We start from the raw sequence: 23,515 nt of genomic DNA on the forward strand, positions 1-23,515 counted from the left end.
TTGCGGAATCGATAAAATACAATTGAAAATAGAAACAAAAAGCGAAAACAATTACAACTCGAACGGCAATATTGACAGATAGCTATAAGGAAAGACTCACACCTTAAAGGACGTACATCTTGTACCAATTTATGAATAACTTACTATTTACAGCTAAATGGACGTGTTTTTTTATGCATATATATGTTTGTGTGTGTATATATATATATATATATATATGCTTCTTAGTTCCTAGTGTATATATATATATGCTTCTTAGTTCCTAGTGTATATATATATATATGCTTCTTAGTTCCTAGTGTGTGTCTATATATATATATATATGGACCGAATTGCATTTACAGATCTCACATTTCCAATGCATAATATTACCAAACTAATTTGACATTTCTCCAATGCTGCAATAGGTACATCATCAAAAAGCCACCAGACGTTAGAAAAATTATGATATATATATATATATGTATATGTATATATATAAATTCACTCAAGACATTCTCTGTTTTTTATTTTTTTTTAAAGGAGGCACTCCAAACCAACCTCTATATGTGATCGGATATGGTGTAGTATAATTAATTCTTTTATTCATAAAAAATCAAAACGTATGATAAATTCTTTTTTAAAAGGTATGATGGCGTATAAGAGATATATAGATATAAGCCTCGTTCATTTCACTGATTCGAGTTTTCAGTTTTAAGTTTCTACAGTAAAAAACTCTCAGAAAATATCACATTTAACTTTTTCTGCTATAGTGAAAAGCTCTCTGAAAATGTCACATCTCAGCTCGAATTGAAAACTCGAATCCGCGAAGTGAATGAGTAAATAGTATAAATTCTAGGGCGCATTTAAAACTCGTTTCAAAATAATTTTATTTTTAATATGAAAATAAAAATGAAAACGTTTTCAATCTCAAACAAAAATCATTTTTGAAAAGGCATTTGGTAGTTTTATCAAGAGATTATTTTCAGTATAAAAAAACTATTAATGTCTCTCTCTTTCTTCTTGCTTGAAAAAAGAGAAAACGAAAATAAAAAATAAAAAAGACTAAAAATTATTTTTTCTTTATCTTTTATTTTATACTAAATTAATAAATTATTTTTATTTTTATTTTTATTTTTATTGTGTGAAATGCCCTTTTAGAAATTTGAGTTTATTTGAGTTTGAACTCGAGTTTGGAGTTAAACTCAACTCAACACGAGACGTTTGTTTCCTATATTCGTTTCTGATTCTGAATTATGATTCATGGTTCTCTACAGTGTTTTTCCCTTTAACTCGAATTCATAAACTCGAACTCAAGCTAATAAACAATATTTTTTATATTCTTAAAAATATCATAACTTTTTCGTTTTAATTCTGATTGAGCTGATTTTTTTCCTATGCATTCACAACGAAAAGACGAATAAAACTCCACCCATATACCTATTAAAATACAAATTTAAGTTTTGACCCACCTAAACACAAACTCAAAAAGATTCTCAAATCAAATTATAACTCAAATATGCACATCTAAACACAAACTCAAGTTAGAACTTCAACTCAAATTATAACTCAAATTCAACTCAAAATCATCACTCAAGTCACCCTAACTTAAAAATGTAAAAGAACAACCCCATAATTTTTTATCCTTTAAATGTGAACGTTTATGCTTTAGTGCCGGCCTTCAGGTTTCGGCATTTATCAGGTAATTTTTCTGCACCAGCTTGTTAAGTTAGGTGGATGTTTCGTTCATAGATTTAGAACTATGATTTAAAATTATTTTTAATATATGTGTTTTTTATAAGAAAAAATATTGTAATAAATTATGAATTATGATTCAAATTATAGTATGAATACACCATCTAAATGCACAGTAATTTTTGTTTTTGGATTTGTTTCTATCCGTTGTATTTGTCTTTTGTAAACCAAAATATGCTTTTTGTTTTTCATTATTTCCTGACCTTCCTCTATGTAAAGAGGCTCTCTGATCTAATTATATATCCATTGGAGAAGAAATAATATATCGGAGGTTCTTCCTAAAAGCTTTATTTTCCTTTTAATTTTTAATTAATACTAGTTTTATATACATGATCTTGAATTGTTAATGTAGCGTTTTATTCGTGCGCATCCTAATTAATCAGGTTTCTAATTTGAAATGGAGGATCAATTTAGTGGTTCAACATAGATAGTTTGGACTTATTACTAAGTGATCACTAAAAAACTTGTGGTAAGTAATGTTTGCCCTCCCCGGAACCATTGTGACGTTGAGGGCTTTTAAGAAAGCATAAGTTTATCATTAAACAATGATGAAGTTTACAGTATTTTGATACGCTTATTAGCTATAAATTGGATCAAGTGTGCATATATACATAGATATATATATCTATATGTGTATATATATATATATATATATTATATTTTGAATTTCATATGCAATATGTGTCATGTATCAGATGACACAATTTAGTGGTCCAACATATATGGATCATTAATTGGACTCATTCGTGTACATAAATAGAGGTAAACACTACTTCAAAAGACAAACGTTAACATACTAGAACATTTTTCGCGTGCTTAATATTCGTTGAGTTGGGTAAACAAAAAAGACATTATTATCTGACGGCAATTGGGTTAAGGGGAAGAAAAAAAAAAAAACCGATTAAAGAACAACAAAAAAAGAAAAGAGGGTAAGTGCTTTTTATAAATAGGGTTTTTCTTCAGTCTCCTTAGGAGGGCCGTCTCTCTAACGTAACGTATAAAAATGTAAAATATAATATGATTATAATTATTCTACGTAACACAATTGTCTCATCTGTATTACATTAAATAACTATAATATTACGTTTTCCACTTGCATATTTTATATTGGAGGACAGTTTCTTTAGAAAGACTGGAGAAAAAGCTTATACATATAATATATATTTACAACCATCAAGTAAAAAATTATTCTGCTATATATGCAACCGTTTAGATCTTTTCGTGTACACATTTTATTAAAAAAAAAAATAGTGGTCCAAATTTGGACTCATTGCTCGTTTGTGTACATATATTATAAAAGGCAAACGAAAGAAGTCAACATTTTTGGCGTGCCGAGTATAATGTTGTACTAATGAACCACAGGGTGTGTATGAAAAAGAGACGTAAACGGCAAGGGAAAAAAAGTTTAATTGAAGAAAACAAAATAAAAATAGGGCACGCGCTTTTCATGCGGACTAATAATATTATTCTAGTGAAGTATATTTAGGGTCTGTATGGTAATTTTATCAGATATGACAGTACCCAATATGCAACTATTTATAGGTCCTAGAAGGCCCTTATTTCCACATCCCCCAATCACTTCATATATCAATCTTTCATAAATATTATCAGGAAAAAAATATATATATTATGGCCTTCATCAAAGTTTCTGTTTTGTTGTTGCTGCTGTTTGTTGTGCTTGTTGCTCCAATAGCTGATGCTCGGGGAGACCTTTTTCGGGTTTCTAATGATGCTCAATCTCTAGGTATGTATATATCTACTTCTTTAGTTATACCATGTCTAATTAAGGTTTCAATCAACAATATGTAAGAATACATATATATATATATATATATATATACACACACCATGTCTTCTAAAAATATTCAGAGTATCCTTGTGTTTTTTTTAAAAACGTTCTAACCATATTCAACCTCTCTCTCTCTTTTCTACGTAACCACCTTTATATATATATATATATACACGTGCACGCACACATGTACTTCAGCTTCTCTCATTTATACTAATGATAATGATATACTTATATATTTGTTATTTTAGGTTTTGGACAAAAATTCTGCTCTACCTGTGAGTGCGAGACAGAATCTGAAACCACAAAATGTTATCGTACGGACAGAAAGATAGGCGGATGCCCCTTAGTATGCGGAGAACCTTGCATTTGTACAAGAAGTATGCCACCAATATGCTTTTGCAGATATCAGGTTGAGACCTGCAATCCTGAACCATGCAACTCCATCGGCACTACTGATCATATGCTGACGTTTGAGAAACTTCTCGCTGTCAAAGGCGCATGATGAATAATTAGAAACTATATATTGCATGCTACGTGCAATATATATTACGTCTATATATATATATGTAGAAAATATGGGGTAATTAAAGCTTGCCACGCTTCAACTACTGCTGTGATGTTGAGGCTTTTAAATAAGTGTAAGCGTATCATAATAAATTAATAATGAAGTAAAACTTCAGTAATTTTTATCCCTTTTTTTAAATATTTTTCTATTTCATGCACATAGTTAGGATCTAGGAGATGATGCGATATTTATATAACGTATTCTTCATTATACATCTGTCGGGCCAAATAATAATATTTAGATGAACAGTATAAACTGAAATATGGAAATAAGAGAAATAGAAAAATTAAAATATAAATGTATTTGCTATAAATAGGATCAAGTATTGGTGCATATATACATAAATTTATATATATATATGTATGTATATGTATATATTATATTTTGAATTTCATATGCAATATGTATCATGTATCAGATGACACAATTTAGTGGTCCAACATATATGGATCATTAATTGGACTCATAAATGTACATAAATAAAGGTGAACACTACTTCAAAAGACAAAACGTTAACAGGCTAGAACATTTTTTGCGTGCGTAATATTCGTCGAGTTAGGTAAACAAAAAGACATTATCTAACGTCAATTGGGTTAAAGGGAAGAAAAAAAAAAAACCGATTAAAGAAAAACAAAAAAAGAAAAGAGGGCAAGTGCTTTTAATGCCGAGTAATTAGTTGTTCGGGTGAAGCACGCATCTGTGGTCTACATTTTGTTTTTGTTTTTTTTGAAATTTATCTGATATGACTGTCCCTATACATGTAACTATTTATAGCTAGGTAGTAGCGATCTCCCTGTTTTTGCATATTCCAAACCCTTCAGTTTATTATTACTTTTGCATATATTACCAAAGATATATTAGGGCCTTAATCAAAGTTTCTGTGTTATTGTACTCACTGGCAATTCTGCTTGATCTTACCTAGGTACATATTTACTTTTTCTTAGTTGAATGTTGGAAAATAATGGCATCAAGTGCGCAGTGGAATTTAAAAAATTTAATCAACGTCAAAGCCAATCAAGAACATGTTCATGATGCTATATAACATAAATACTAAAGATCTAAATCATACCTTTTGAGATTTAGGAAACTGCACGTCTGACAGATCAAAGCGTTCCAAACAGCAACCGGAAGAGCCTCAACCAACTGGTATTCTTTACTATTCTCGTTTCCACGATCGGAGTGCGGGTGGGCACACGTCGTTCAATCTCCTCTTGGTATTCTTGATCCCCTTCCAATCACAAGAGAGCCAAAGAAAAAATTGTTCTTGAGAATTAAACAATTTTTCCTCTTAGGAATCTTTTATCAATAGCCTCCAAAAAGTATCTCAAGTGATCTATTGAGTAATATGACTTAATAGGCTATTTATATTGTTTAGGAAGTCATACTTCCATAATAATTAGGTTTTCCAAAGTCTTAATCGCATCCAAAGTCGACTTTGCCACGTCAGCATGCATTTTACGTTACAACCGGTCGACTGGTGACACAGACGTTATAACTCACCGATCGACCTGTCTTCACTAACCGGTCGACCGAACCGGTCGACTTGTCTGCACTGACGAAAGTTGTTTTCCTAATTTTCCAACACATGAAACTTGCATAGAGCCTCAGTTTTGATTCAAGCAACCCAATAGAGAAATTGCCTGATCAAAAGAGTCATATAATAGTCTTTCCATATTAAACAACTCTTAAAACAATAATTCAACCAATTTATCTAGAATTAATTTATCAATTAATTCACCCGATAAATCACCCATGAATTAACTTTGAACCTCTTTTACGGAAATAACACAAGTTACCAATGTGTAGGAAATACGCCGTATCGTTACAGGAAATTATGTGAGCTAGCAAAGGGACCCGATGGACATATATAAATTAAGCTCCTATAATCACAACGCTACTTGTAAACCAACAAGTCCGTCTCATGATTATAAAACTCTAGCGCTATTCTACTAAAAGCCTAGAGCTGCACTCTCGATTTATATAGCGTATCTACAAAGCTCTGATTAGCCCTAGTCCATTACTCAATATATTAGTGTATCATCCCAATAGGATATCCATAATCGACTTGAGGTCAAGTTCTGTTTTACCTTCCTGATTACATTTATCTTATGTTCCATTATCATACCATCAGAAAAATACTATTCGTACCATTACAAACAGTAAATCATTAGATAACACAGAGTAGTCTAATGGCCGAGCACTCGTATTTTCCAATCCACTGATAATGCATAAGAGGATATCATTGACTCTTTATATGAGCTATGGATTCCACTATCTATGAATAACGAATCTACGCATACACGAGTCATACCCCCAATGTACCGGCAAGCGTACCTTTACATAATGTCAGGATGTCTCCCTTTAGTACATCAAAGGATACAAGTCAAGTATACAGGTTCATCATCCATCTCAGGATTAAGATGACAACATACAATTCGTCAAAAGTGAATTGTTTTATTCAAACAGAATTATTAATTAAAACAATTCAACTTTGGTCCGATCCAATATAGATTTCACCATTAGAAACTATATCAATGTCTCCACCCATGGAGTCCCACCTCCGACGACCAAGACAAGCCATCTCCGTTAGGAAGTAGATAACATAACAATCTTAACATGAATAAAGCGCCCAACTTTATTCCCTCGATTGTGGATTATAAGATTTAGACTATCATATTTAGATTCTTGTCTTCCGCATGTTCTTCACATTACATGCATGACCTAAAGATTTAGAATGATAGTCTCAGACTTTTAGTTTGCTTATCGTACATTCAACTATTATGAACATAAAGAGGACAATACATAGATATATGAAATAAATAAATCTTTATTAATAGTCAAAATGTCTCAAAGAATATTGTTACATTTATTCTTAAGGGCATAGACGCTAACAGAACTCAAGGTCAAAAATGACAAAAATATCAATGTCTAGGTAGTATATATAAACTTCTTCGTAGATTCGAGTTTTCAATTTGAGCTGAGATGTGATATTTTCTGATAGCTTTTCACTGTAGCAGAAAAAGTTAGATGTGACATTTTTTGAGAGCTTTTAACTGTAGAAACCTAGAACTGAAAATTCAAATCGGTGAACTTAACGAGGCAATAGTACACTTAGTCAATTGAATAATTTATCAACAAGAAAGATAGACATCCCAACTAGCGTTTGAAACTATGATTCTGACTCTGTTATAATATTTTTTGTATAAAATATTTAAATAAAAAAATTTCCAAAAATAAGTTCTTTGAATAAAATTTAAATATAAAATCAAAATCATTAATTTAAATTTGTAAACAAAATGGGCCATTAATAATAAAAATAGAATGTTACATACCCGTTTGCGGAATCGATAAAATACAATTGAAAATAGCAAAAGCGAAAACAATTACAACTCGGAAGGCAATATTACCAGATAGCTATAAGGAAAGACTCACACCTTGAAGGATGTACATCCTGTACCAATTTATGCATAAATTACTATTTACATCTAAATGGACGACGTTTTTTATGCATATATATGTTTGTATATATATAGATATATATATATTCCTAGTATATATATATATATATGCTTCTTAGTTCCTAGTATATATATATATATATATATATGGACCGAATTGCATTTACAGATCTCACATTTCCATTGCATAATATTGCCAAACTAATTTGACATTTCTCCAATGCTGTAATAGGTGCTTCATCAAAAAGCCACTAGACGTTCGAAAAATTACGCTGTATATATTATGCAATGGAAATGTGAGATCTGTAAATGCAATTCGGTCCACATATATATATATATATATATATGTTGAAGACGTGTGGCTTAGACTTATACTTGACTCAGCACTTAAGACCAAGGACCAAGACACGTGGTCAAATTGGTTACAGCAATTTGGCATAGGCTAATAGAGTCGGTTTCGGAGTTAACCAAAGGGTATTCAGTTAAGAATTGTATTGTACATAAGGGATTAGCTTTAATTCTTAGACAGAGGGATAACTTGACTCCAATATAGAGAGAGTCTCTAGAGAGAGAGAGTCTTGGCTCTGCAAGAAGGGAAAATACTTGTACATACTTTTGTGTTCTTGAGTGAATAATAAAGTGTTGAGATTCTTTCCAAAAATTGATTCTTCTTCTTGGTGTGTCTAAATCGTTTCCGTGAGTGGTGTTTTCTTTTCTTGTCTTAACTGGATTTGCAAGGGTTGTTTTTCTAACAAATTGGTATCAGAGCTCGAGATGTAGTCATCAATGGCGGCTGCAAAATTTGACATTGAGAAGTTCACGGATAAAAATGATTTCGGACTATGGCGATTGAAGATGCAAGCGTTCATGGTTCATCAAGGACTCGAAGAAGCATTAGGAGGAGAAAAAAATCTTCCAAACTCACTCTTGGAGAAGGAAAGAAAGGACATCCTTGACAAAGCACACAGTGCCCTAATTTTAAGCCTCGGCGACAAGGTTCTCTGGGAAATCTCGAAGGAGAAGACGGCGGCCGGTGTTTGGCTGAAGTTGGAGAACCTGTACATGACAAAATCACTGGCAAACAGGTTGTTCTTGAAGCAGAAGCTCTACACGCTCAAGATGTCGCCGGGAAAATCTCTTGAAGATCATCTGGACGATTTCAATAAGATCATTCTTGATCTTGAAAATATTGAAATTAAGATAAAGGATGAAGATCAGGCTTTGTTGCTCCTCAGATCTCTCCCGAGCGAATTTGAGAATTTATCAGATACGTTGATCTACGACAGGGATTCTCTTTCGCTGGAAGAGGTTCAAACGGCTCTGTTTTCAAAAGAATTAAAGAATAAATCATAAGGAAATGAGGAGGCTACAACAGAGGGATTGAATGTTCGGGGACGTTCGGAGAAGATGGATTTCAAGAACAGAAAGAATTTTCGATCCAAGTCCAAAACTGGGAAAAGAAAATGTTTTGTTTGTCACAAAGAAGGCCATTTCAAAAGAGACTGCCCAGAAAGGAAGAAGCACGTAAGTGCTAAGGCTAAAGATGATGGTGATGCATATGTGGTGTCAGATGGGTATGAAAGTGTTGATCTTTTGTGTGTTATTGATCAAACGACATACTTGGAATGGATCTTGGATTCAGGGTGCTCATTCCACATGTGTCCTCATCAGGATTGGTTTCTTTCTTACAAGAAGAGTAACGGATGGCAGGTGCTACTGGGAAATAATAAGGCTTGTCAAGTCTTAGGAATTGGCTCCATCAAATTGAAGCTTGCAGACGGGGTTGAGAGAATTCTGCAAGGTGTTAGACATATTCCAGAACTCAAGAGAAATTTGATTTCTCTTTATATGCTTGATGCACAAGGTTACTACTATAAGGCTGAAGGGGGTCTGCTAAGAGTCTCAAAAGGCTCACTGGTGGTATTGAAAGGAAAACTACAAAACAGGTTGTATGTGCTTCTGGGAAGAACTGTGACTGGTACAGCTGCAACAGTTTCAGAAACAGGAATTACAACAGCTCAGTTATGGCACATGAGGATGGCGCACATTAGTCAAGATGGACTCAGAGAACTAAGTAGGCAAGGGTTGCTTGGAAAGGACAAGATTACAAGCTTGGAGTTATGTGAGCACTGCATCTACGGCAAGGCTAGGAGATTGAAGTTTGCCATGGCAGTACACCACACTAAAGGGACACTGGACTACATCCACAGTGACCTTTGGGGGGCTTTGTTGGGAATGGTGTCCTAGAAGCATAAGATGTAATAGGATATTTATTATCTATTTAATAAAAGAGTTTATTCATCATTTTATGTGTATATATTTGTGAATATTTTATGAATATCAACGAAAATTCCGTGATTATTTATATAACCTTAAACATTGTATATAAGTGTTATATACGAGAAGATAATGTTCAAGGATAATAATCAAAAAGCAATGTTCATAATGAATTTAATTAAAGTTCAGAATCTTTAATTAAAACATTATTAATACATGTCATTCCCATTTAGAATGGAACGGTGTTATCCGCACTGTTAATATGGTGAGATATTGAATGACTGTATTTTGCATAATAAGATTATGTGGAACAAGGATACAAACACACTATGAATTTCTAATAATTTCCGTTAAGTATAGAAATTCTAATTGAGTCTACCGATGGTCATATATAGAATGATCTTAATCCTGAGTTCTTAACAGACTCCTATTTATGGATTTGTGTCTTTTGATTTACTCGGTACGGATTCTGAGATCCTGAATCCTATTCCTTGTATTTTGGAGACATGATGAAGTAGGTAGCCGGGAATGTTATTACACGAGATGGAATCCATTCCTTCTTAAGAAAGAAGTAGATAAATAATTCTCTTGAGAGTTGATTCGGTACTTGGACCAGTAGGAGCTCCGATTCATGAATGTGTTTTATGAATCACTGTCCATTAGAGAATCAATGGTACTCAAGGATAAAGATGTAATTAGAGAGGTTAACGGATTTTACCTTGCTCTAATTATGAATTATTTAGGGTTGAGCGTGGTAATTCACAAGAAGCCTGAAGGCATGGAGACAGCTTATGACATAATGCAGTCATCAGATACCGTATCTGAAAATCCATAAAATAAAAGGGTTGGCTAAATACTGTAAATGCATAAGTAAAAGACAAAAGGAAAGTCGTTTCCACTAAAATAAAGGAAAAGAATCAAGCAAATACAATTTGCGAGTTCTAAAAACATGTTTAGTAAAAAGGGTGATTCCTTATTCCTGGATAGTAGATTCGGGAGTTGCTACTGATGTTTATTTTCTTTATTAAGTCTTAATTCTTACAAAGAAATTGTTTCTCGAAATAAAGAAAGGAACTCAAGCAAATATGATTTGCTAGTTCTAAAAACATGTTTAGTAAAAAGGGTGATTCCTTATCCTGAATAGTTGATTCAGGAATAACTAATCATGTTTGTTTTCTTTATTAAGTTTTAGCCCTTAAATGGAAATTGTTTCCACCTAAACAAAGAAAAAGAATCAAAGTAAATAAGATTTACTAATTCTAGAAACATCTTTAGTAGAGGGTGATTCCTCGTCCTAGATAGTTGATTCGAGAGCAACTAATCATGTTTTGATTTTCTTTGTAAAATATTAGTTCTTACAAAGAACTTACCATCAGGGACTACTCAATAAAAGTGGGAATACTGCGAGGATATTGACAAAAGCAATGGGAGAAGTTAGACTTCAATTTTGGAAATAACTTGTTGTGAACAATGTTTATTTCCTTCCAAGCATAAAGAGAAATTTGATTTCTAATTCTAAATTATTTGAACAATTACCTTTAATAATAATCTAGTCCACATCTTTCGAAATTGTTCCGATAAATGTTCTGGATATTTAGAAAATGGTTTATACCATTTAAACCGATGCCTGGCTCACTGCGAAATGTTGAAATGTTCAAAAGTTGCCGAACTTAAGAATAAGAAGCAAAGAATCTCTCACGATAAATAACATATATATGTGACATCTTAGACTTGGTCATATTAGCCTAAACAAGATTTAAAGACTGGTAAAGGATGGTCCTTTACGCGAACTAAAAGTTAGTAAGCTTCCAGCCTATGAATCTTGTCTGGGAGGCAAAATGACCACGGGGCCTTCCATGTCAAAAGGAGAAAGAGCCACAGAACCTCTTCAGCTAATACATTCAGATGTATGTGGACTGTTAAATGTCCAAGATAAAGGAGATTACGAATATTTCATCAGTTTTATTGATGATTATTCAAGATATGGTTATGTTTACCTAATGCAACGGAAATCTGAAACTTTTAGAAAGTTTAGAGAATTCTAAGCAAAAGTTGAAAAACAGTTAGGTAAACCAATCAAGACACTTCGATTAGATCGAGGGGGTGAATACCTGGACCAAGAGTTTTAGGTTTTCTTGATTAAAGAAGGTGCGGTATCCTAATTGACTGCACCCGGTACACCACAGCAGAATGGTGTAGCCGAAAGGAGAAATCAGAGTTTGCTGGACATGATAAGATCAATATTGAGTTATTCTTCACTTCCTACTTCATTCTGGGTTTATACCCTAAGAACCACCATGTATATTCTGAATCTAGTACCATCTAAGTCTGTACCAAAGACACCCCTAGAGTTGTGGAATGGTCGAAAGTCAGTTTTGAAGCATATTCACATATGAGGGTGTAATAGACTGGGAAGTTGGAACCAAGATCAGAAATATGCATATTTGTGGGATATGCAATGGGGACAAGAGGGATTATTTTATATAGTCATAAGAATCAAAGGGTATTTATATCGACAAATGCCACGTTTCTAGAGCATGACTATATGATAGTTTTCAAGCCCAGAAGCAAAGCAGTTATGGAAAAGTTACTTTCCAATAAGATTGGACCACAATCGACAAGAGTTGTTGGAACGCTAAGAATTACCAAGATTCCTAATCAAACTCCTGTGGCACCTCGTCGTAGTGGGAGGGTAAGCAAGTTACCTGACCAGTATAATGAGGAAGCACATATCGTCACTGCTAATGACGGTAAGGAGGGTCCGTTGACCTTTAAGGCTACAATGGATGATTTTGATAAGAAAAAGTGGCAAGCAACTATGAAACTCGAGATAGAGTCCATGTACTCTAACTCAGTCTGACAACTTGTAGATCTACCTGAAGGGGTAAAACCCATTGGATGCAAGTGGTTATGGGTTACACCCAGAAAGAAGGAGTTGACTATGAGAAAACTTTCTCACCGGTGGCCATGCTTAAGTCCATCCGAACACTCTTAGCCATAACAACATATTTTGAATATGAGATATGGCAGATGGATATCAAGACAGCTTTTCTGAATGGCTAGCTTGAGGAAACCATCTATATCGATCAGCCAGAGGGTTACATAGAGAAAGGACTAGAGCAAAAAGTCTGAAAGCTGTAGAGATCCATTTATGGATTGAAGCAAGCTTCTAGATCATGGAACATCCGGTTTGATAAGGCTATTAAGCCTTATGGATTTGATCAAAACCAAGATATTTCAAATGAAAGAAAAGAAGATGTTCTTATTCTTTATAAGCCCGAATATCTGATATTCAGTGGGAGTAGTCAGTCGTTGTCAGTTGAACTCAAGATTTGATCATTGAGCAGCCGTGTAGTGTATCCTTAAGTGTATAAGGAAAACAAGAAACTATGAGATAATTTAGTTAGTGAAAGAGTTGTCTTTCTTTCGCGGGATACATAGACTTTAACTATGAGTCATGACAAGAAAGGTTCTTGGCAAAGTGCGATTGCTAATTCTATCATTAAGAGTTAATGTGTAGTAGCTTGTGAAGCAGCAAAAGAAAGCAACCTGACTCTAGAAATTCTTAACTGATCTGGAAGTTGTTCTAGACATAGATCAGTCATAGATACCTAGAAAATTTCAAGATTGGAGACATATTCTACCTGCTTTAGGACAAGTGGGAGATTGTTGGGAGTGGTGTCCTAGAAGCATAAGATGTAATAGGATATTTATTATTTATTTAATAAAAGAGTTTATTCATCATTTTATGTGTATATATTTGTGAATATTTTATGAATATCAATGAAAATTCTGTAATTATTTATGTAACCTTAAACATTGTATATAAGTGTTATATACGAGAGGATAATGTTTAAGGATAATAATCAAAATGCACTGTTCATAATGAATTTAATTAAAGTTTGGAATCTTTAATTAAAACATTATTAATACATGTCATTCCCATTTAGACTGGAACGGTGTTAGCCGCACTGTTAATATGGTGAGATATTGAATGACTGTATTTCGCATAATGAGATTATGTGGAACAAGGACACAGACACAATATGAATTTCTAATAATTTCCGTTAAGTATAGAAATTCTAATTAAGTCTACCGATGGTCATATATAGGATGATCTTAATCCTGAGTTCTTAACAGACTCCTATTTATGGATTTGTGTCTTTTGATTTACTCGGTACGGATTCTGAGATCCTGAATCTTATTCCTTGTATTTTGGAGACATGATGAAGTAGGTAGCCGGGAATGTTATTACACGAGATGAAATCCATTCCTTCTTAAGAAAGAAGTAGATAAATAATTCTCTTGAGGGTTGATTCGGTTCTTGGACCAGTAGGAGCTCCGATTCATGAATGTGTTTTATGAATCACTGTCCATTAGAGAATCAATGGTACTCAAGGATAAATATGTAATTAGAGAGGTTAACGGATTTTACCTTGCTCTAATTATGAATTATTTTTGGAAGATCGATCTATATGCAATGAATATATCAAATGGACACTTAACAGTTTAGAAGTAATTTATGTCTATAATTTTGAGAGTGCAATTCCAAGTTTATAGTGGAGTAACTATTGGAATTAATAGAATTAATTAATTAATTAAAGTGTTTAATTAATTATTAATTTTATTGGAGCTCGGGATTATAGGTCTATTAGTCCCCGCGTCGTCCTAGTAATTCTACCAGACATAAAGGACAAAATGAGAATTTTAGAATTACGAAATTCTAAAATTAAACACTCAAAAATAATTAATTGAGAATTAATTATTATTTAAATAATGTGATTATTTAAATTTAAATTTGAACACATCTAGATTTATCCATTTAAACTTATTTGATAAGTTGTTCAATTTAGAATTCAAATTAATTTTAAGTTTGACTTAAATTGGAATTTGAATTTGAGTCAAAATTGCACTACAGGATAAATGATGATATTCTCTTCCTTCCCTATCTGCAAATTGGCGCCACATAGGAATGAGAATCCCTTAAGGTGACTGGCCACACTAAGGATAAGGGAATGGGAGATTTTGTTTCAAATTCAAATAGGAGATCATTTATAAGCTTTATCTTGGAGATAGAGATTGGATTCCTTCTAAAAGTTTGACTTATACTCTATAAATAAGAGAATAGTAAAAAATTGTGGACACAATTTTTGAGACAATTTTTGAAACAATTTTTTGACCTAATATTGTATTATGGCCGAAATTCTCTTAGAGCAAGGGAAGGAAAAATTTTTCTCCAAAAATTCCACATCGTGCTTGCATTGGTGTTTGTGGAAATTCGAGTGTTTATTGTAACCCGTTTTGTCTCATGTGTGCCCACACACACGTCTTCATGATTTCTAGGAATTGACGTGGAAGACATTGGTTTTCTAAACACAAAACTTTGGAGCAAGGATTGTTCGAGGTCAAAGAACTCAAGTTATCAACCGAGTTGACCTCCAGGTATTTTTCCTAATTGAGTTCTTAATAAATGAATTAATGAGATTAATTTATTCACGCATAAATTAATATAATCTATAGAGTATCTAAAAGGTTTTATGAAATTTTTGTTATACACGATCTGCCTCCCCCCATGCTTCCGCATCCGAATTCGATTCGGAGACCAACAGGCTTCACGAGTGCCATCTCATAGTGGAGCCGGGTATTTCTTATCCCTGATAGATAATTATTCAAGAAAAGTCTAGACTTACATATTGAAAAATAAGAATGATGCTTTTAGTAAGTTTAAGGAATAGAAGACTCTTGTAGAAAACCAAACTGGTATAAAGATTAAAAGATTAAGAACAAACAATGGCTTAGAGTTCTGTGGTGATGAATTCAATCAATATTGTAAAGAAGTGGGGATTGCTAGACATCACACAGCGAGGAAAACTCCGTAGCAGAATGGATTGGCTGAGAGGATGAATAGAACACTCATGAAAATGGTGAGATGTATGCTCTCGAATGCAAATTTGTCTAAACACTTCTGGGCTGAAGCGGTGGTCACTGCAGCGTATGTTGTTAATAGAAGTCCTTCAAAAGCTATAGAGTTGAAGACTCCTGAGGAAAAATGGTCTGGACAATCCCCAAGCCTGGAGAATTTGAGCGTATTTGGCTGTGTGGCTTATGCTCACATCAATCAAGGGAAATTGGAACTAAGAGCACTCAAGTGCATGTTTCTTAGCTATCCAGATAGTGTGAATGGTTATTGGCTCTGGTGTGTAGAGAAAGGACAGCCAAAAACGTTCAACGGCAGGGATGTAGTGTTCAGGGAAGTAGAAATATACAACAATGAAGCAGTGGAAAGGAATAATCCAGGGCATGATAAGCCAGGAGAGAAGTTTCAGTTCGAGGTGGAGCCATCAGAAACTGCTCATGAATCAACAACTGAAGATGTTGAAGAACAGGTGGAGCTGGAACAAGATGATAGCACTAGAGATTATCTCCTTACAAGAGACAGACAAAGAAGGCATATTAGAGCACCAAAAAGGTTTGGATATGTTGAAATGATTTCCTTTGCACTCATTACAGCCAAAGAGATGAGTGGAGAGGAGCCAAAGTCTTATTTTGAAGCAATGAACCGTGAACAAGCTCATAGCTGGATAGAAACTATGAGGGAGGAATTAAGTTCATTATACAAGAATAAGACTTGGAAGCTGGTTGACAAACCGAAGAGGCAGAAGATAGTTGGCAGCAAATGGGTATTCAAGGTAAAAGAAGGAATCCCAGGTGTTGAAAGACCAAGATACAAGGCAAGGCTTGTAGCTAAAGGCTTCACACAGCGTGAGGAAATTGATTACAATGAGGTATTTTCACCTGTAGTAAAGCATAGTTCAATTCGAATGTTGTTATCTTTGGTTGCACAAAAGGATATGGAACCGGAGCAGCTGGATGTTAAAACAGCATTCCTCCATGGTGAACTAGAGGAAAGCATTTATATGTCACAACCACAAGGATTTATTAAAAGGGGTGATGAGGATAAAGTCTGTCTATTGTAAAAGTCCTTATATGGACTTAAACAATCACCTCGGCAGTGGTATAAAAGATTTGATTCTTTTATGGTGACAAACGGTTTTTACAGGTGTGAATATGACAATTGTGTCTACAGCAAAGTGGTTGATGGGGACACTGTCATTCACTTGTTACTCTATGTAGATGACATGTTGGTGGCATCCAAAAACAAGACTGAGATAGAGCAGATGAAGCAGTTGCTAAAGAGTGAATTTGAAATGAAGGATTTGGGTCCTACTAGCAAGATATTGGGTATGCAAATTATCAGAGACAGGAAAGCAAGAACACTCTTGATCTCTCAAAGAGATTATGTCGAGAAGGTGTTAAAAAGGTTCCAGATGGAGTAGGCAAAGCCAGTTCTCACACCACTGGCACAACATTTCAAACTTTCGATGAGTGATTCACCAACAACTAATGAAGGGGCAGCTTCTATGGTAAAAGTACCTTATGTAAGTGCAGTGGGTAGTCTTATGTACGCCATGATCTGTACACGTCCAGATTTGGCATATGCTGTGAGTGTAGTCAGCAGATACATGGGAAAACCAAGAAAAATGCATTGGGAAGCTGAAAAGTGGATGCTTAAATATCTCAGGGGAACAACTGAAGTAGGATTGATGTATAAACGACATGAGGAGAGTGTTGACAAGGTGACTGGATTTGTGGATTCTGATTATGCTGGTTGTTTGGATACAAAGAGATCTTTGACTGGATATGTGTTCTCATTTTGTGGTAATACTGTGACTTGGAAGGCAAATCTCCAACATGTAGTTTCACTCTCTACCACTGAAGCTGAATTTACTACTGTCACAGAGGCAATAAAAGAAGCAATCTGGATGAGAGGAATGGCAACAAAGTTGGGTGCACAGAGAACAGTTACAACAGTGCTCTGTGATAGTCAAAGTGGGATTCATTTGGCAAAGAATCAGGTGTACCATGAACGAATGAAGCATATAGATGTGAGGCTCTACCTTTACGGGAGATAATTTCAAAGGGAGAAGTCAGGTTGGAGAAGGTTGCAACTGAGGAAAATCCAACTGACATGATCACAAAGTTCCTGGCCAGTCAGAAGTTCAAACACTGCCTAAAACTACTTCAGGTGATGGAAAAGTAAAAGTCAAGTCAAGGTGGAGAATTGTTGAAGACGTGTGTGGCTTGGACTTATACTTGACTCAGCACTTAAGACAAAGGACCAAGACACATGGTCAAATTGGTTACAACAATTTGGCATAGGTTAATAGAGTCGGTTTTGGGGTTAACCAAAAGGTATTCGGTTAGGAATTATATTGTACATAAGGGATTAGCTTTACTTCTTAGACAGAGGGATAACTTGACTCGAATATAGAGAGAGTCTCTAGAGAGAGAGAGTCTTCGCTATGCAAGAAGGGAAAATACTTGTACAGACTTTTGTGTTCTTGAGTGAATAATAAAGTGTTGAGATTCTTTCCAGAAATTGATTCTTCTTCTTAGTGTGTCTAAATCGTTTCCGTGAGTGGTTTTTTCTTTTCTTGTCTTAACTGGATTTGCAGGGTTGTTTTTCTAACAATATATATATATATATAAAACATTCACTCAAGACATTCTCTCTGTTTTTTTTTTTTTTAAAAAGGAGGCATAAAAAAGGAGGCACTCCAAACCAACCTCTATATGTGATCGGATATGGTGTAGTATAATTCCAACCTCTACATGTGATCGGATATGGTGTAGTATAATTAATTCTTTTATTCATAAATAATAAAAAAGTATGATAAATTCTGTTTTAAAATATACGATGGAGTATAAGAGATATATAGATATAGGTAAGAAATGTTGCTCTCTCTTTTTTATTGTTTTATTAAAGTTTTTTTTTTTATGAAATGGGTTATAATTATTTCTTTAATCTTAAATTTTTAAAGATTAGTGTAATTATAATGTAACGTTTTAGCTTCCACCCCAATTACCCATGTTCTTCTGCCAAAGACTTCAGAAGTCTCATAATTAAGCCGCCTGTCATTAATACACATTGCAATTACCCATGTTCTTCTGCCAAAGACTGCAGACATCTCATAATCAACTCTAATTACGTATTAGAGGACGTTTGGTTGGAGGATTTAAATTATGTGATTCGAATCATTTTTTATTTATGTGAATTTTTTATGAGAAAAAATATTATAACGAACCATAAATCATAATTCGAATCAAGGAACGAATTCATCTACCAAACATCCTTTTATTGTTATATTGTGTAGGCCAAGGGTGCGTTTCATGAGTGAATTCGATTCGATTCATAATTCTTAGTTTATTATAATATTTTCTCTTATTAAAAACACACATAAATTAAAAATAATTTTAAATTATGAATCTAAATTTATAAGTAAACGTTTGGTTTATAGATTTAGAATCATGATTTTAAACCATTCTTATTTTATGTGTGTTTTTTATTAGAGAAAAATACTATAAAGAACAATAAATCATGATTCAGAATCAGAGACGAGTACATCAAGAGTCTTCCGGTCACGCGCCGATGCTTCGATTTCTGAAGCTGATACGGATTTATTCATTTTTTCAAAATATTCTGTTTAATTCCTTCTTTCTAATTTAACTAATTATTCGTGTTTCAGGTACTTACATATAGGGGTTGCTTTTTTACAACGAAACTCATATAAAATTTGAACTCGAGTTACAATTTTATTATTTGAGTTTGAACTAGAGTTTGGAGCTAAACTCAACTCAACGCGAGACGTTTGTTTCCTATATTCGTTCATGATTCTGAATCATGATTCATGGTTCTATACAGTGTTTTTCTCTTCAACTCGAGTTCATAAACTCGAACTCAAGTTAATGAACAATAATTTTTATATTCTTAAAAATATCATAACTTTTTCGTTTTAATTCTGATTGAGATAATTATTTTTCCTATGCATTTACAATAAAAAGAAGAATAAAACTCCACCTATATATCTATTAAAATATGTTAGTACCGGTTTAAGTCTTTTAACACTTTATAAGACAATATGAATAATGCAGCAACATAAAATAAAAGAACACGAGAGAAATGGTATCGCAGTTCGGTAACACCCTACTCCGCGAGGCCACGCCCAGATGATGAACAATCCACTAAGAACTCTTTTACAATTCAATTGGACTTAATATACCCGAGACTCCCTCTCTAAGAAGACGCCTATGAACTTGCAATTTCCCAATGGACTTGAACAGCAAGATCCCCTCGACTTTTTAACATTGGAATCCCTCCAACTAGTTTTTCTCCCGAGAAATACTCAAATCATCTCTTTGAATACAAGTGCTCATCCCTGTCTCACAACCCAGTAAAAACTCATCAAAAGGGGTACCAAGACTCCAGAAACTCTTTGAATAAAAAGCTGTAAGATAACATCTTGACGACCTCTTCATTTAATTTGCTGAACCAAATCTGTTGCAGATTCTTATTGCAACAATAACTGCAACATAACTGTCACGGTCAACTTTCTCAAAACCAGTCCGAATCAAACTCCTTTAATTCTGAAACCTTCCCGAACTGATATAAGAATCTGGACTCATTCTTAGGAGACAGAGGAATATCATACAGCTACGAAATCTCAATCAAATCAATTTACCTTTTTTGGATCAATAATTGACTTACAAAAATAGAAACTAAAATAAATTTTCGGATCTTTTAGTAACCTTCCATACAAAGCTAGCCAGCTACACATCTATTTCTAAACACAATCAACCAACCAAACATCCTCAAAATAATGTCAATCAAATACGATTAGAATCAATACACAAATTGGGAAACAAATCCAACAATCTCTGGAAATAAATCCCAACAAAATATAAATTTAAGTTTTGACCCACCTAAACACAAACTCAAAAAGATTCTCAATTCAAATTATAACTCAAATATGCACATCTAAATACAAACTCAAGTTACAACTTCAACTCAAATTCAACTTAAAATCATCACTCAAGTCACCATAACTTAAAAATGTAAACGAACAACCCTATAATTTTTTATCCTTTAAATGTGAACGTTTATGCTTTAGTGCTGGCCTTCAAGTTTCAGCGTTTATCAGGTAATTCTTCTGTACCAGCTTGTTAAGTTAGGTGGATGTTTCGTTCATAAATTTAAAATTATAATTTAAAATTATTTTTAATTTATATATTATAATAAATTACATTCAAATTATAACATGAATACACCAACTAAACGAACAATAATTTTTGTTTGGATTTGTTTCTGTCCGTTGTATTTGTCTTTTGTAAACCAAAATATGCTTTTTGTTTTTCATTATTTCCTGACCTTCCTCTATATAAAGAGGCTCTCTGATCTAATTATATATCCATTGGAGAAGAAATAATATATCGGAGGTTCTTCCTAAAAGCTTTATTTCCCTTTTAATTTTTAATTAATACTAGTTTTATATACATGATCTTGAATTGTTAATGTGTAGCGTTTTATTCGTGCGCATCCTAATTAATCAGGTTTCTAAATTGAAATGGAGGATCAAAATCTTGATGAGTTGCAGAGAGCTTGCTATCTGTCTAAGGAGAATTCTCGGCTTTATGAAGCATACGATGAAGGTAAATTCTGTTAAACATAAGTAATCATGCAATTAAAGCCCTGCATATATAAAAGACTCATGGAAAGTTACCAAATTATTTGCTTGTTTGGCTGCAGCTAGCTTCCTTAATTTCACCAAAATTATTTGAATAATATTTCACTTTATGAATATTATGCATCTCCCCTAGTATAGGAATAGATATGAGCTTGGGGTTCCGGAGCTTCCAATCTTCCCTGAGAAATCTAGGGTCCGTCAATCGTGGCTTGAATTACATGCAGTTGATTTCCTGGGGCTCTCGACTGATTCTGAACTATCTGTTGATTCTGATTCGCTCGATTCTGGGGGCTGGAATAACAATCCTTGGAAAAATGGCCCTCTTTGCCACATGTGAAACAAATGTTTGTCCCAGCTCTACATTCTCCCGGATGTTTCTTCCCACACCTGTTGCAATAAGGGAAAATGTTGTTAACTTGCCCGGCGTTGTTCTTCTTCTGAGGTTGGCCTTTCTGGTTCCCCGGGTTGAAGTTCCTTTTCCTCTTATTCTGGCATTGTCCTTGCTGCTTGTTACCTTGGCCTGGGTTACTATTCGGCCCTTTGGAGTGGGTTTTCGGGTTTTGTTTCCCTTTAGCCCTTTCCTCTTTCTTGGCTTGGAAGAATTTAGCCCTTTCCTCCCTATTTTGGTTAACCCAGTATTCTACACGAATGGCTCGACCAACACAGTCTTCCACGGTCACAGGCGGGCTGCCTCCGCCACTAATCACCACTGCTAGGTCGGTTCGGAACATCTTCATCATCCTCCCGCTCTGAGGTCACCATGTGCGGGCATAGACGAGCTAGTTGCTTGAACTTCTGCACCGCATCTACCACGGACAAATTTCCTTGGCGAAAATTATTAAACTCATCCTCTTGGGCGGCCATGTTGTCTAAGTTGAAATACCTCTCATTAAATTCCTCGATGAAGTCTTGCCAAGTCATCTCATCGACATTCCTTTTTAGCTCCACCGTCTGCCACCATCGGCGGGCTTCTTTCTTGAGCATATAAGAGGCGCACATGACCTTTTCTTGGTCATTCAACCTCATAAGGTTCAGGTCTACCTGAACATCAGTTAGCCAGTTGTCTGCTTCTATCGGGTCTGTGGTACCATGGAACTCTGGCACCTGATCCAACGCCTATCCTCTGCTGGGTGATGGTCCTGTCCTTCAGCTTCTACATGTGCGATCGGTGCAGGCGGTATCTCCTGACCGTTCTAACCGCCGGCTGCAGGGGGTTTTCCCGTGCAGGTGGGTTTTCGTGGGCTGGTTCGCCTCCAGCTGGTGGTGCCTGATTCTGACGCGCTAGCTGTTCACGCAAGGCATTCATTTCTTATTGTTGCGCTTGCAGCAACTATCTTATTTCGACCATCTGACCCGTCTAGTCAACCTCCGGCTGGTTTCGAGCCGCTTGTGCTCGTGGTCGAACCATGATCCTTCATTCAAGAAAGTACTATGTAAGTCTTTATCTTTGTCTGCGTCTAAAATTATGTCTGTATACGGATTGCATTCATATCATGGTAAGGATACATAAAATCTTGTTTACTTGATACATGATTTCATTCTGATTTACACTCTTGATTCGTAAATAGAATTTGCTCTAATTACGCATAAACTTTTAATTTCATATAAGCTCGATTTCATAACTTTTAATCATAACTGTCGGGAGTGTTTATCACTTCCCGTATCATCTACATATATCAGCATATCTGTTAGGAGTGGCTACCACTTCCCATGATACAATAACAAAATGCCTAGTCTAGACAGGGTGAGAGTGGTCATCACTTCTCACAGTATAAAATGTCATGTAACGCCTACCGAGAGTATCTATCACTTCTCACTGTACACAAATAAATAAAGAAAAATTTTATACCCAACCTAGGTGAGAGTGGCTACCATTTCTCACGATACAAAAAGTATCCTATACAAAAGGCAAGATATGCTGCAGGTGACGCCATCAGTCAGATGATAATCCAGACTCAGGCTCCGCGTCTCCATCTGAGAACCCCTCATCGCCGAACATCTCATCCTCTGAGGGATCCTCCTCCTTTGTATACTCATCATCGCTCGCGATGATGACATGCTTTGGTACTTCATCATCATAGTCCTCAGACATGTAGTCTATTGGCTC

At 34.6% G+C, this 23,515-nt stretch overlaps 1 protein-coding gene across 2 annotated transcripts in view; it reads left to right on the forward strand.

Moving 5' to 3' along the window:
• The first annotated feature begins 3,313 nt into the window (after positions 1-3,313).
• LOC21402204 (Bowman-Birk type proteinase inhibitor) overlaps positions 3,314-23,515 on the forward strand; it is a 28,840-nt gene continuing 8,638 nt past the window's right edge. Inside the window, exons 1-2 of one of the 2 annotated variants that reach the window (XM_024163055.1) lie at positions 3,314-3,478; positions 3,775-4,226. In XM_024163055.1, the coding sequence (XP_024018823.1) occupies positions 3,364-3,478; positions 3,775-4,028 (369 nt within the window). In that variant the 5' untranslated portion in view covers positions 3,314-3,363 and the 3' untranslated portion in view covers positions 4,029-4,226. Of the gene's footprint in view, positions 3,479-3,774; positions 4,227-23,515 lie in introns of those variants that run through there. The other variant, XM_024163057.1, reaches the window with a different exon arrangement.

This window comes from Morus notabilis, unplaced genomic scaffold (genome assembly GCF_000414095.1).
Source record: "Morus notabilis unplaced genomic scaffold, ASM41409v2 Scaffold666, whole genome shotgun sequence".
NCBI classification, from domain to species: Eukaryota; Viridiplantae; Streptophyta; class Magnoliopsida; order Rosales; family Moraceae; genus Morus; species Morus notabilis.